Below are 16,499 nucleotides of genomic sequence, written 5' to 3'. Positions count from 1 at the left end.
CATAGCCGGCAATTGTTCCGCCCGAGCCTCCTATGAGTGTCACTGTGTGCGTCACTAGGTGTCGAAGAGCCCCGTATCTCGCATGAAGGCAAGCAGCACTCGTTGTGCACTCTTCTTGATTGCCGCGGGCCCTCCGGGGAAAACAACGTCTTCAAAGGTCATGTGCGAAAAACCATTCTTTCGCAGGCTGTCGACCATCCCTTCCCTTTCTATGTTGAACTGAGGGAACATCCAAATGAAGTGTTTGATGTCGGCTATCTCGCCACAGAAGGCACAGAACGGGGAAGCGCATCGTCCAGTCTTGAATAACCAAGCCGGGGCGAAGGTTTATGCAGTCGCATCCTATTACATGTCCTTATAAATACTCCTCTTGCCTTTGTTGTGCAAAGTAGCAGGTTGGAGCACCTCTCGGTGTTTACTCAATATATTCTCCTCTCTCTCTCTCTCTCTCTCTCTCTCTCTCTTTCCGTCGATAAAGGCTTACTTCACTGGATCCCCGCATTAGTTTCAGAAGGTATTAATTCTTTTGGAATCACGTGTGGTCTGAAGAACGAACAACAGCAGCAATATTTCAGTGCAGCTTAGCAGAAGCACCGAATTTTCGTACAAAATAAATTTGCGCCCTTTTTCTGTAATTATTATTCGGTTATGCAAACGAACTTTAACCGCTTCGAACAGGTTTGAACCATTATTTTTTCGCTCCGGAGTTGAAACAGATCTGAACCGTTCTCGGCAAAGCGAAACAAAAACCAGAACGAAAAAAAAGGTCCGGTTCGGCGCTTTGCAAATAAGCGCGGAGTAAGGACAGGACAGGACATCTCAAGGGACACGCGGCACCAGAAGTGAACCTGAAATGAATGAATAGCAAGACGTCATTCGAGTGCTGATAAAGAATGATTAGCCGACATGGCTGACCAGTGTGTTTCAGGAAAGCTAACACTGATTGAAGAGGAACTGGAACGTTTGTTTTGCGCAGTTTAACGCGTGATTAAAAGTTATTTAAGTGCCTCATTGAAAGCTGCGAGCACACGGGCCACATGGCTTGGGATTTAGTGCCCGTGTGCGGCAATGATTGCTGAGTGTGAATTATGGTTGCAGTCATGAGTTGTTTAATGCAGTGTCTTTCCCTTAATGCATGTGCGGAGAAAGTACACCTAATCTAGGGCTACGAGGAGCGTCTTGGGTGTAACAGAAAGTCTGGAAGGGCATGCGCAGCGCACTATGTTATGCTGGACAGTGGCATAACAATGATTATCCAAGTATCACTTTGAAAAGCTGCACTGCTAGTCACGAGGGATGGCGTATTAAATACATCGGATCTACTCTGACAGATCAGCGTTCATTGACGTACACCTATGCAAATGTAGAAAAACTTTACCATTTCGAGCCTATGTAAATGCGGCCGCAACAGGCAAAGTTCGTTATCACGACGTGGCGCTCAGCTGAAGGCGTCCATGCAACTGGTCAGCCACTGCGACGAATTGCCTCTCCTTTAAATACCCGCACTGCAGAGCGCGAGGTTGACAAGAGAAACCAGCGCCTTCATAAAATACTAACATTTAATAGACATCTACCTTCATTTTCCTCACCTTATCTTTCACATTGACTAAGGCGTAACCAGTTGACTCTGCGTCCATGAATGGTTTGTGAATGCGTTTCAGGCGTCCCTAATTGCACTATCTGACATGCAAGCAGTGTGCTGCATGGCGTAGTATAGCACGCTGGAGTAGTGTCATTGTCACCTGCTATTAGCCCTGACGGCGAAACATCATGTACTGCATCTTAATTTTTTTTCAGCATTTTCCCACTTTGTCTCGTCGCTCCCTAGTCGCGCGTTTCACGGAGCAACGCTACGTGCACAATCGGCGTCAATAAACACTCTTGCGACAAAGGTAGGCAAGGCGATTTTTTATTTAATTATGGGGTTTTACGTGCCAAAACCACTTTCTGATTATGAGCCACGCCGTAGTGGAGGACTCCGGAAATTTGGACCACCTGGGTTCTTTAACGTGCACCTAAATCTAAGTACACGGGTGTTTTCGCATTTCGCCCCCATCGAAATGCTGCCGCCGTGGCCGGGATTCGATCCCGCGACCTCGTGCTCACCAGTCCAACACCACAGCCACTGAGCAACCACGGCGGGTGAGGCGATTTTCATCTCGTCTCGTCTTCTTATCTTTCGGCATATACGCAGATTGTACGTGCGCGGTGTGATCACGGCGCAGCTTAAGAATAGAAACACCGACACCAGACTGCGCCGCAAATAAATTAAAAACGTACTTTCGAAATGCGTTCGATGCGGTATCCGCTAGCTGTAGTGTAAACAGGAGCAGACGCGGGATGCGTGCTGAAGTGAGAGCAATGCGCCGCACACAGTTTTGTTGCTCAAGACGCCATATTCCGGGAAAGGTTACGTTTCGTAAAACGACGCTTTTGGTCCGGTTCGAGAAGCCTGAACTTCTGCTTACGTTCAGTGTCGTACGTAAAGCAAGAAAAAGGAAAACGGGAAGCCTAGCAGGCTTACAGCAACTTCTCTTTCGTAATGCGCAGCTTCTTAAGAAGGATTTTGTGGCAGAGAACTACCGCCAACGTATGGCAGAAGTCAAGCTAGGGTGGTGCTTAGCAATGGCCGTTGTGACATGCTCTTACATAAAAATCGTTTTCTTAGTGTTTCTTTTTTTTTTTGTTCACTGCGTTCGCATTTTGAGGACTTACGTAGGTTACCTTGTATTCAATGTGCTGCATCAAATTTGCAGCACTGGAAAAAGAACTCGGTGCTGCAGTTCGTGTTGTCTGAGTCTTCTAACAGTTCCTTGAACCCATAATTTGTTTTAAGGTAGAAAGCTGGGCTAGTTGGTGGTTATTCGTATAATGGGACATTGCACTTGCGCGTAAAAAAAAAATCACGAAAAGACACACCGAACGCTAGCGTGTGGCTTGTTTTTTTTTTCATGTTCCTGTCCATGTCCTTCTTTACGCGCTAGTGCAATGTCCCCTTATACGTATGAACCCATAAGCCCAATGCAATTAAAAAAAAAAACACGAATATTCGAGGCCTTATAGCCTCTACATTATATTGCCTTCATTTGCCTAGGTAAAGGTTTCTAATCGCGTCTAGGCACTGTAGATATTGTCGCGGACGAAGGATGCGCAGCCTCTTATCTCTCCGCATACCTGAAATTATGAGGGAGGAAATCTATTAAGCAATGTTCTCGATAATTTGTTCTCGTAGTGCATGATTTTATTCAATTATCAGTTGAATGTATATCTCCAACGATTACAGAGCATGCGAAACAAGTGTTTCAAAGACCATTTTCACTAAACTAGAATATAAAAATGTTTCGAGCAGCATTTTTTTTTTAAATTTTCCTTTCAAACGTCTTGAATCTCATTTCCATGTCACTTAGAGACAAACCAACGAAAAGTGAATAAATGAAGACGATATTTGGAACTCCTAGATTCAGGCGAATGTTTTCTTTCTAACACTGCCTCTTTTGCAATGCATGTGAAGCTAAGAGCACCACCTGTCTTGCACTTAGGTCAAAAAGAGGGCAAAGGAAGCGCTGAAGGACTTACAGACTGTAGTCTTTCGCAATGTCAAACTTCTAGGAGAAGCTCTCGAAGCAGGGAAATCACGAAGAAGCAGATGTTCGTCGCTTATAAACCTGAAATTTAAGGTATGCTTAGGCACTTCTCATTTCGACACAGCTCGGCAAATGTAATTACTTTTCCTCTTACCTATTTTTTTTTTGCTTCCCCTTTTCTATGACTTCTGTACATCATCACGTGTATATTTAATGTGTTGCGCAAAACTTAAAACGCGCCACAAGCTGCAAGGAAACGAAATGTTAGCGTTCTTAAAGAATCTTTTCGCAGCAAATAGTTCGCATGAATCCCGGATGAGACCTAATATTGACCAGCACATAGTTATTAGTTTATTTCACGTACCACCAAAAACTGCGAACAGCACAAAAAAAAAAAGAACAAACTGTGCGGAATCCCAGCTTTCACCGTTTTCCGCAGTGACTGCAGGCTGTTTCTCATGTGCACGGTTTGCTTATATAATGCCCATTTTTTAGCTCGTGCCGTCAACCACGCTGAATCACTGTCCGTTCTGGAGAGTAGCCATGGACAGCAGTAACTACGCAGCTAAAACACCATTACATGGAGTAGTTTTATAGCGCTAATATTCTCCGTGAGCCAGTGTGTGCGCTTCCTATAAAACACACGTTATGGACAAAGAGGAAAGTTATTTAAATTGCCGAAGAAACAAGGCTTGACATTTATGCGTAGCGAAGCCATAACGAGAGTTAGCATACATTGATTGTCTAAATTATTCGAACTGGAAAGTTAAGACAAATGTTAAGGCCTTGGGCCTAGTTGGTTCATGATGAATACCTTGCAAAGCACGATAGCGAGAAAAACTGAGATAAGGGAGCGCTGTATGTGTGTTTGTGGGGTATTTTGTCGTCTTATCGTGCGTTACAGCTTGTTTACCATGACACACATGTTTCGTATGATATGAATTACCGTGTGAGAGTGCAGGCCTGTGTCATTTTTATTGAACTTCTTCTTAATCTTTCATTTTGTTTCCCGAGCACAAGCTTACATTCCGAGGAGTAACAGAGAATCACACAGAAAGACAATGAACAAGTGGTATTACGAATATTTGCGTGGAGGGAAGTTTACGGTCAATAAAGAACAGCCCGGTGTGAAATTAAAAAAAAATGATGATATTTAAAATGCAGCTTTTTGTGAGTCGCATGCCCAGGCAAAATGAACATTTCCGCCGTTTATACGACACCAAAATGTTGCGGGGATTAACGTGTTGTTTGATGAGACGTATCCTACACTTTAAATCCCTTGTAGAAAAAAGAAGCCACCAACAGGCCTCCTATATGAAGAATGTCTAACAGTTACATCATTGAATTTCATTTTACTTGAGATAGGGACAAGGAGTTCTCAAACAGTAAGCAAGAGAACCACACAAGCCTCGCGTAATTTGCAGTTTATTCCTAGTGACCGAGTTTCTATCTCTCCTTTTCAATGTCATTTATTTGCAGATTTTCTTAAGCAGCCGTTTAATGATGGGGCTGATAAGTATTTATTTTTTTAGAACTGAATGGTGGTGCAGAGAAAATACACAGCAGTGCGATGGTCTTGTAGGAAAATGTAGTTTCCACCATTTCGTTTCTCAAAAAAGTGAACACTACACCACTGAAACTTAGTCGGCTCATACAAAATCGCAGATTGAAGCTCGAATTTCACTGCAACGTAATAAATGGGCGTCGTTTCATTCTGAGAAGGATGTTAGCAGCAAATTCTTCAGCCCAGGTAGACGGGAAATTCAGCCCAGGTAGACAACGTAAAACAATGTAGTTATACAAAAATTTCTATCAAGTGTTGAGAGCCTCACATGAAAGCGGGTGCAAACATTGCCAAAGAGTACCTAGCCTAACGAAGCGGTGGAATCTGAATCACGTTACGTAAACGCACTACAAGCTGCGCAGATAAAGAGCTCACGATGGATGGGAGTCAGAAGAAAGAAAGTAAAACAAGTTCTATTCATTACCCAAGGCAGCCGACAGGAACTAAGAGCTGTTCTATCTTAAAAGAGAGAGAGAAAAAAAAACAGGAAAATCTATGCAGTTATGCTTCACTTCAAGAACCTTCGAGACACATTAAACAATCTTTCTCTCTTGGAAAGGTCACACAAGTTTCGCAAGAAAACTTTGAAAAAACGAGTAAAAAAGCTTTTAGAGGGCGATGTGCCTATACGACAATGCTTAGAAGGCTTAAAATCTTTGTCAGTTCGCCCAACACAATATTTCTTCAGTCCTATCTGAACTTTACGAATATAAGGTGTCACAAATGCATGATTGCTTCAAATTTATATTTTCGCCGGTGCTTTAGTCTGCTACGGAACTATTGGTAACTGTTATAGGCAAGCTTCGCTGTACTTAATTATTTCGTGGCTGCGGCTAGGGGTAAGAAAAGGATACCTAGTTCAAGTAGTCCGAAGCTGAGAGTTGCGCTGCAATTTTTAGTGCACGCCATGTGCCATAGACATCGTGAAGACCATTGTGGATTGCACAGTCTGCAACAGCCGTTGTGCGATGCATACTATCAGAACTGGTAACACGTAGATAAACCAGACAATGACGACTCGGCGAATTCACAGTCTGTCACTCCAGAAAGAAAGAAAAAGGAAAAAGAAATAAAAAAACCTTTAACTAATATGTAAAGGCAACTTAAGCTTGTCAAACTTTTACTCATCTCGATATATGACAGTGAGAAATCCAATTAGCGGTGTCATGCCAGTTAATTTATGATAATTTCCGTCCAAGTGATGTTCACTCTGAAAAACCTTATCGTATGGTGAGTCGCCGACCATGAATCTATGCGCACACAATTTCGGTAATGCACGCGTGACGTTTAAATAAATGCTTCTGCAGGAACTATGATGCATGCACCGGCATCGTAGTCTGATCGGCATGGAGCGAGGATGCTTTAAAGGAATAAAGAATGCGGCCCATCAGCGAGACGAGAACTCTAACTCGGTTAGGCCGCGCGGACGAAATTCCTGGCTTCTAGCGACGTGTCTGTAAGCTGCGGTGGCGTTCACTTTCGTCATCGGGCTGGACTCCTCATTTTTTTCGAACGCTCTCACAAATCGCAGCCACCACAACCATCCTCCTGCTCAACTGAGAATAGCTTCACCTGAATGTGAGTCCTTCTGCGGAGAAGCACGCTTTCAAGAATAAACCGAGCGAATGAGATCGCACGGCTTCGGGAATCGGACGGCTTGTTATGTGCGTTGCGGACGGGCTCATTGGAATACGGTATCAGCGGCGTCAGCGGCGTCGTCATATCGCGAGGTATATGCGACGCCGCCCATAGAAACTGAGTCTGGCACGCGATACGTAATTCACCCGCATCCATGCGTGTTCCTGCTGAAACAGTCGCTGTCAACTTCGGTGGAACAGCTCACTGACGGCACCTGACGTGCTTTATTAGGCCCAGAAATGCCTGTCACATAACCTGAGCTCCTCTACTTCGAAGAAACTTTAGGTTGGCGCAAAAAAGACAAGCAATGTTGATGGGATAGTGACTAATCAAGGGGTAGGTCTGACTCAGGGCGGACTACGATTTCCCCGTTCAAGAAGTGTGAAACGCCGGGGCGCTTTCGTTTACCAACACATAAAGTAATTCTAATGACCCTTGTTGAATATTACGAGATTAAGCTACCTTGATGTTCTGGGCCTCAGGCTTAGAAAAGGAACTTACGGAAATTCGCAAATACGAAAAAGGGCAACAATGTTCATCGCTGCGCCACGAAAGACGGCTTCTTTAAAACTGCGCCCAACTTTATATATATGCTCAGACACTTTAGCTGTGCTCACACAATTTTCAATCACAGATGTAAGCTACTTTTAACTATAGGTGTGCGCACCAAGCACAATATTGCTCCAGCAACAGCTCACCTATATTTTATCCCCGCTTTAACAAAATGAGTAAAAGGAATTGGTATACGCCACCATACCCGTCATTATTCATATCTGTTACAGCTGCGTAAAGACATTAAAGAGGCACACAATTCTCCCAACTTTAAGAACACATAAAAGCACAAAGCGCGCTGGATGTACATCGCAGCAAGCTATATCATCCAGTTTTTTTGTTTTGTTTTTTCATTCAGCTTGATTTACGTTGAGTAGCCTTTGACCCATTATAAACTATAATCGGCTGATCGGCAAACGCTGACTGCGGCAGCTGTACGAGACTCCAGCTAACTAATGGAGCTTCTTCCTCTTGTCCCACACTATACCAAGCGCGGAATGAACAGCGGGTAATTAGAACCACCTTATTCCTACGGCGAGTCATTAGTCTCGCTGGCGAGTGCTGTGGCAGTCGGGCACAAGGCACCGCCGATGCAGATTGCTTGGGGCCTGCACATGCGCGAGTGCATGGCACACATTTTTTTGTTATTTTTCCTCAACACAGGGTGGCGCTGCGACTCGCCCAACCTGCAGCATGGAAGACGCCGTTTCCAGCCGGTGCCGGTGAGCCCCAACACTGCGCGCACAAAGGCCGTGCAGCAAACACGATCAAGCGAAAGAGAAAATTGGAAAAGTTCGAGGGCAAGTAGCAGCCACGGAGTTTCTCTGTTGGCGGGGAGCCGATGTACGTAGTATGGCACCTCGCATCGCGCACCTCAAGGAACTATAGTGTCGTAGCCTGCCTGTCGGGAAACGTGTTGCACTTCACGGAATGTCGGGCTACAGGACGTGCCCGTGAATGGTCGCGTCGGTGGCGCCGCCTTACGGCGCAGCCTTTAGCGAGAAAGAATACCCAGTCAGCTATTTGTGTAGTGTCCAACTATGCAGTATTCTGGTTAACTGCTGTCTTAAAGAGCTCGGAGCTGCGTATTCAAAATGCGGTCTGTTTTCTTTTTTCTTTCTTTATTTCTGTTTTTCTTCGACGAGAACACTTGCTTGTAGTTTCTTGTATAATTCGCAAGAAAAGTGTGAAATGCAACTGCGCTTATTGGACAGTTCGCAGCTCCATAGTCGTTGCAAGGTTAAGAAAAGTGACGAATTGCAGGATTACGTGCACTATTGTGCTGGAATAGTGAGGCATTACTCTAGGCTCATTAAGCTCTACCGTCATTGTGTTATCTAGGCTCATTGCCTTACTATGCTAAACATACATATAATGCAGCCAGAGCCGCTAATATTTGAGCAGTGCACTGATTAATGTATATCAGGGGCAAAGGAAGCTTTTCTTCATTAAATTAATAAAACGAAGATTTCTTTGCCGATGTTCCCAGATTCGGCGCGGCTGCTGGTGTCTTCTGCTGAGTCGGTCAGTAGCCCGGCGCATGTATTCGTGGATATATATACAAAAGTTACATATGTTCGCCAAATGCAAATTCAAGCGAACGGACCCGTTTATGCTGACCGAAAAAGCAGGGTCAGTAAGCGCACCCCTTGTTGCATAATAGTCATAAAAAAGAAATTTCTGCATACGACATGAACATATAATGTCGGCTGATAGGTATCCCTAAGCACACTGACCTCTTTATGAAATAAGGCATTATATTCAACAAATTCTTTGATCTAGTGGATTTTCTTTGATTTAGCCATTCGGTAGGTGCCACCGGGTGTGAGCCCATTCTTGGACAATCCTCCAGAATGCGCATGCGCCACGGTAACACAAGCGGTGCAGAATCTTTAAAAGCATGTGTGCTACTTCTCTGTGCATACTTAGCTCGTGAGCATTCTTCCCCTCAACAAGCACCATACATCGCCTCTCCGCTGTTCTCTCCGTCTGTCATTTCCCCCTGCCTTTCTCCCAGTACAGGGTAGCAAACCATAATCTCATCTGGTTAACCCTTGATTTGGTGTCTACATTTCGGCATAGCTTAATAGTGTTGTAGTGCATAAGCACAACATTTTTACGAAATAAAGTGCGGCCTTTTTAGGGGATTGCATGAGACTACACGCCGCATAGGATGAATAAAAATCCAATTTCACGCATCACTGTTAGTTGTACAGCTTTTAATTAACCCCTTCACAAAAGCTTCGCTTCATGCAGATACATTCAAACATGTGCGTTAGATCCGCTTAGTTTCCTCACGCAAAATGTGTCAGTTCAAAAAAAAAAAAAAGAAACGGCCCCCGTCACAAGCTTGCTTCCCAAAGTCCGATGACCAGGTAAAAGCAATAAGAATACGTGGGGCTTTTTCAGTAGGCTCGTCACGTTCACACCGGTGGCCTTTCCTGTGAGATCGATAACCCAGTCGTGACCACGTGTCATTGACATAGTTCTCTGTACGTCCCGACCTTCGTGTGTCGTCCCACCATCAGCTGCGAGCTGCAGACGCCGCTAGGACATCATTACAGGTGCGTATTGTGCACCCCCTATCGAGCGCGATGTATCAAGCACGTTAGCGGCCCAACCTACGTGTAATTTACATTTTTTTATGAATAGAGCGTTGTTATATGAACGCGTCAACTGCTGCAATATCATCAGCATTGCTTCTCATGTGCATATAGCTTATGGTTAGTACGGCCCGTCACAAAGGTGAAAATGTCATTACTTCTGACGCTGGTGCGAGCTAGTTGAACACTACTTATATAGTTGAGGACATGCGTGCTTTGAGCCATTACTTCGGGTGCAGAAGTAAGAAAGCGCATTGAAAATCATGTCATGGTAGGAGGCAGCTCGAAATCGACAGGGACACATAATCAACGGAACACGAGAGCTCAGTTCAACTGCTTTCAATACAAAAAAGCACTTACATGCACACGTATATGCACAAGGAAATACTAAATAGAAGCATGCCTCGGTTACATGCGAGCACCGAAAGTGATGGCCGCGCACTACACGAATGGATTTCACTGCTGTCTGCTACTGGCATGGCGGGATGGCTTAAAGCCCAGATCTCTTATTATCTTCGGTTACATGGCTATCGCTTGTGCACCCACTGTCGTTGTGCTCACCTACACTGCCGCTGAAGAAATGTTGCTGCCACCGAAGGCTGGTAATGGAAGATGAAAAGTGCAGGACTTGACACGGTTTCGCGAGTATCGCTGCAATTGCTACTTTTGTAACCGCTTGGACAAGCCGCTGTGTGTGATGTTCTGCGAAATACACTATTCTAAGCACAATTTTTTTGCTTTTCCTAAATGCACCCAAGCTCGCTTCTTTGGCTCCATGGTCGTTTACTTATCCAGCAGATAAGTAAACAGCCGTTTACAACTGTTTACTTATCTGCTAGAACTTCGAACATTTCTAGTCGTCAGTCGGCATTTTACTGACTTTTTGTTGTGTTTTTTGTTGTTGTTTTTCGATTTGGTTTAAGTATCATGATTTCTTTACCTACACAAACGACTATCAACGCTTAAAAAATCGAGAAGGCCGTGATCAGTCCAAACAAACAAGGAACCGAGTTCTTAAAAAGCGAACTGTTATGCGTGTTGGCTGTAACAATCTCCACGTTGAATTAGTCAGAGAAGCAGATGCACGAACAGGTGGGCCATCTGACGAAGCATAACTATGGAAGAGGTACGGTCTAGCAAGCCAGCTGTTTTCAGCTGACAGATGTCGTTTCACACCAGGAATGTCGAAAAATGGTGTGCCTTTATTTGTAACGTCACAGATCATGCTGGTTGGTACTGCATTATTTAAAATGGAACAGCGAGGCGTTGTCAGGGGACATAAGCAGAATAGCTGACAGCGCTTGTGCTTGTCTAGACGAATTTATCTCGTGATAATTGGTTTTGCAAAGTTGAACAGTTAAATTAGCGCGAAAAGAGAACATAAGGACAATAAGGGGAGGGAAAGACAATCGACGGAGCTCTTGTCTTTTTCTCCCTTTCTTGCGTATGTGTTCTTTCATCGGGATAGTTTACCTATTCAGCAGTATTTGTGTGTTCTCCACTTTACGCTTTCATCCAAAGTCTTGCTTCTACATTTTCAGCGTTCATTTGGCTACGATAGAAGTATGTTCGCAGTTAAACATTCAACTACACGTGTGCACCGAGCAGTGCACCGTGCCCCAGAAGTGTCCCATATCAGTCACAGCGACAGATGTAGACGTCACTCTGCTGTTGCGTGAAAACGAGGCAATCGGTGCGTCTGCTATATACGGTGCGCACTTCCGAGTGAATGACTAGTATACAGAAATTGGGGCAAATCCCACGATACCTGGCAAAGGAAGCAGCAATAGTCCACTGGTTGAGAAGTCCTATATCCTATTCAATAAGGAACAGCATGGCTTCAGGAATAAATGCTATCACTTCAAGAAAAGCGTAAATGATGCAGCGAAAAAAAATGCTAACGTCAGCATCGCCAGTTCAATCAAATATGTGTTTGGTTGACCCTAGGAGATTACGGTAAGTTAATGAAAGGCATGGGAACTGAGGAGGGACCGAGACCCACCCCAGAGGTGCTTCGACGGTTGCTAAGCACGTGGATCTGCCACTATTTCTTCTGCCCTGTGACATTAATACAGCCGAACTACATGTCTTTGTATCTCCTCACAATAGGACTCTCAGTGCGCCGTTCGTGCACTTAGGTTAATTGTCTCTGATAAATGAAAAGCTTGCACGCCAGCCATATGACAGCGTAATTTCAATTTTGAAAACTACAGTGATTTATGCATGATGCCACCGGTGAGCCCTCCAGAGAAGTAAAAATGAGTGAGTGAGTGAGTGAGTGAGTGAGTGAGTGAGTGAGTGAGTGAGTGAGTGAGTGAGTGAGTGAGTGAGTGAGTGAGTGAGTGAGTGAGTGAGTGAGTGAGTGAGTGAGTGAGTGAGTGAGTGAGTGAGTGAGTGAGTGAGTGAGTGAGTGAGTGAGTGAGTGAGTGAGTGAGTGAGTGAGTGAGTGAGTGAGTGAGTGAGTGAGTGAGTGAGTGAGTGAGTGAGTGAGTGAGTGAGTGAGTGAGTGAGTGAGTGGTAACCACTCAGAATTCGAGAGCAGTGCACTATCCTGCTAAGCACTGAACGAACGTAATGAACCGAAATATGATAGGCGCAACCCTAAGTGACCAGAAAACAGCGGCGTTGATTTGTGAGCAAACGGGGGTAGCCGATATTCTACTTGAGATACAGAGGCAGATATGTACTTGGGTCGGCCATGTAACGCGTAGGGTGGATAACGGATGGTAGAGATACCGAATGTGTACCAAGGGGAGTGCAGTCGAGGTCGGCAGAGAAATGGTGGTGCGTGAAATCGGAAAATTTGCGGGCGTAGGATAGGTGTCAGCTAACACAAGAAAGGAATAATTGGAGATCGATGTAAGTGGATCTTGTTCTGTAGTGGATATAAAATAAGCTGATTATGCTGCTGCTACTGCTGATGATGATGGTTACAACAATGACAAGGACTACGACACCATATGGTGGTACATAGCGGAGCAAGTCTCTCTCCGCCGCCACTTAACTGCGAAGGTGGGAAGGCCCTTTCACTTTGGCAAGCCTTCCTCTCCTAGTGCCGGCATTGTCAAGAAAGAGACAACATCTTTGCTGGGAACTTGCCGTCGTCCTCCTGACCTGTGGCGGGGGAGAACGCGGGACAGACCCAGCAGTAACCCTTCCTCGCCAGAGGTAATAAAACAGTTTGACGTGGGAAAATGAGAAATAAAGAAAAAATATCTCAGGAGGAGTATTCAAAAAGTAGATCTCACAAAATCCTTTGTGTTTTATTACACTAAGCAAAAGCAGTCGTTATAAGAATACCGTAGCTCCCACAGTGGTACTCTTGCAATGCTGCCGTAATGACAATGCTAGCCGCTCAGGCAAAACCGGGTTACGTCGGTGATTTCAACACCCCGTCGGAGCAAAGCAGCTTGAAGCAATGCAGTTTTGAAAGGACAAGAAAGAAGCCCGCCATGAAATCTGTGCTACCGAGAACTACCTAAAAGACGTACTACAAAAAGTACGTTAAAATATACTAAAAACATTGTTTTCGTGGCGCATTGCGATCTCACAAAGAGAGAAGTGCATGCTTTTCGCCTATCAAACGGCCTGATAAAGCGAGAATGAACATAGAGTGTAGTGAATATTTTATTACGCTCACACGTACTTCCTTGAATTGAGCGATGGCAGCTCGTAAGAATAAATAGTCCGTGATCGACTGATTTATCACCCCTCATCTAAAACGCTCGTTTCATCGCTGCGTCCCTCCTCTTACATGTGTGTCTCAGTTGTTTCAATTTCCGTTCTTTCTTCCTGGCACGGTTCGGCCATGGCTCGATTAAAGGGCAAGCTTTAATGTGCTGTCGGAGCACTCCCCAGTGCAACATCAATTCATTCCGAATACACGCGGACTGGTGCCGATTGCAACCCACGATGTTACGCTGCATTTTCGCCTGCTTCTTCATCTTCTGCTTCCCTACGGGCGATAGTGTTGTGTTGTGACATCTGCTAACTCTGTGTTTTTTTAACTGCATCTTTTTTTTAATCGAAGGTACTTTAGGTACCAAAGACACAGTTTGGCTTTCGAAGACACAGTAGCGTGGGGCTCAGATTTAGTTTTGACCACTTGAGATTCCTTGACGTGTCCCCAAAATTCACGAATGTTTTTACATTGCAGCCCAATCGGTTCCCACCATCGCAGCTGCGAGTCTAACTAACGACTTCGAGTAGACAGCAGACAGCAGGAGACACTGAGGCGGTGGGCTCTAAGATGGACACGTCATTTATCACATGAATAACATTAGGCTGTGTGCGATATTTCCTTCAAGCAAGAAGTAGGCACGAGAAAGGAACGCAAAGAGAAACGAGAAGGGGTCAGGATAACTGTAACTTGAACAAAGATATTTAGTGTATTGTAGAAGCAAAACAGGCATCAATCGTCAACAACAAAAAATAGAAACGATGCACATAAAAAGGAAAGAATAAAATAGCCCGGCAATTGGAAATTTTATGCTTCCTGGTGTTTCTTTGTTCGAAGAATGCCTCTAATATTGCAAAAGGCTTGCGCTCCAGACAGTAAATATGTATAAGCCGTAAGAAAGAGAGAGAGAGAGAGAAGAATACAGGAAGGCAGGGATGTTAACCAGTCAATAGTCTGGTTGGCTACCCTACACTGGGGGAAGGGAGAAGGGGAAGAGAAAGAAGGGAGAGAGAAGGTGTAGGTACGCGTACGGACAGCACTTCAGTTAAAGTCGCTCGAGCAAACCAGAAGTTCTGAGAAAACACAAAAGTGCCTTCACTGCCTTCTGAGCCGATGATCGGTCGGGACGGTGCTCTAATATTGTCTGTTCACTCAGAGGACGATCGTCTAGTTTCCTCAATGTGTCGGACAAATACTGTCTTTGGGCTTGAAATTGAGGACAATGGCACAATATGTGGTCAATGTTCTCCTCGCATGCGCAAACATAAAAATACTGTCTAGTATTTAAATGTGCCGACATTGGCAGTACGATACCATTGACATTTTAAGCTGAATAGTCGCAGTAGCTGATGTAGTGTATGATGACGTCTTTAGCATTTATTTTGTTCACCTTTTTCAGGGCATTTATAGCTAAATGTTTCTCTAGTGGCCGGAAAGTCCACTGTCTACGTAACTTTAGACAGAAATTGTACACTGAAGTTTAGTTTTACAGCTATCGCTGGCTACAAGAAGCTTTAGCAGCATTTGTGGTGTTGCAGTCGCCGTATGTTTATTCATGGCAACATCGCGTAATTGCGTCAAATGATTATTCATTTCGAGCAGAAGAATACGTGACTAGTACATATGCGCTAAAATACGCACATTAAAGGCGAAAGGCTGCATCAAGCATTTTAATCGTCCCTATTTATTGCACTTTCCAAGGAACGAGTACGCTCAGCAGAGATGTTCAAGTGACGAAGGGCACTTATCTTAATATCCTTCGGTTATTTTGTGAACAAAGGTAGGCTCGAGCTTGAAACATGAAATTAGGTCCCCTTGTCAAACAGGAGAGAAATAAACACGACCATTAACGCTGTAATCGATATGCCAAATAACACCTGGAAGCAGATAGCAGTACTTTAGTCGTGTGGTCATAGTTCAGCAAATGCGATCGTGTGCAGTAGATAGCCGACATTTAAAAGCCTGTACACAGCCTATGCACGTAGTTGGGGTCACCACACGTGTCCTTTCCATAAGCCTTCTTCTCGTATTGGTCTGACGGACAACACAAACAAAAATTGAATACCAATTTGATAGTGAAGCGGAGATTGTTAGTGCACCCCTGCATACGTATAATTCAAGCGGTTCACCTGAACTCAAGGCGAGTTTTACTGCGCCAGATATCGGCTGTCATTAATTCGGGATTTGGACTCAAATCTCGAATTTCTTAATTAAAATCAAACTCAAACGTCTCTGCAAGCAACACGCGGGCTATGAGGGAAGCCGTGTTGGCAGGCTTTGTATTAATTTCGACCGTCTGGGGTGCACCTAATTCTAAACACACGAGCGCTCGTACATTTCGCCCCATCCAAATGAGGCCGCCGCTGTCGGGTATCGAACCTGAGACCTCGTGCTCAGTAGCAGCACGCCACTGACATTCAGCCACCACAGAGTGTTAGCTTTTGTGGTCGTACGCTGTATTCCTGTGTTTTTCTTCTCGCACAGGAATGTTTTGAGTGAATGTTTAGGTACGCGAAATATGTAGTGATCATACAGTCGGACATGCAGGTGGCCCGACAAACCAAAATTTCTGTAAGGGTTTGGTTTGTGCTGTGGGTTGCCAATGAAATCTTAAATGGAAGCCTGCGTTGCAATACGTAAAGTGCAATCAAAGCTCTTTCTTGACCCAAGGCGTACAGCTTAATTTCTGACACACAGTGTCCCCCGCATTCTGGAATGTCCCTCCGCTCAACGCTTCACCTCTACTCAGGAAAGTTGATGGCAGCGGCGCCTCTCGACAAAAATGGGAACAGCGCTACATAAATACTCGAGTGTGAGTGAAAAACTTTACTGAGCTCTAGATTCGCTGGTCTTCTGCGGTCTTCAGGTGGCTTCGTCCA

The 16,499-nt window shown here is 44.7% G+C and overlaps 1 protein-coding gene across 1 annotated transcript in view; it reads left to right on the top strand.

Moving 5' to 3' along the window:
* Positions 1 to 16,499, top strand: part of LOC139054160 (uncharacterized) — a 351,161-nt gene that overhangs the window by 185,557 nt on the left and 149,105 nt on the right. The window contains exon 3 of the mRNA XM_070530789.1: positions 8,002 to 8,060. Within this exon, the coding sequence (XP_070386890.1) occupies positions 8,002 to 8,060 (59 nt within the window). The remainder of the gene's footprint in view (positions 1 to 8,001; positions 8,061 to 16,499) is intronic.

This window comes from Dermacentor albipictus, chromosome 1 (assembly GCF_038994185.2).
Source record: "Dermacentor albipictus isolate Rhodes 1998 colony chromosome 1, USDA_Dalb.pri_finalv2, whole genome shotgun sequence".
NCBI classification, from domain to species: Eukaryota; Metazoa; Arthropoda; class Arachnida; order Ixodida; family Ixodidae; genus Dermacentor; species Dermacentor albipictus.
Note: the sequence above shows the minus strand (reverse complement) of the source record. Positions and strands in the feature narration are given on the sequence as shown.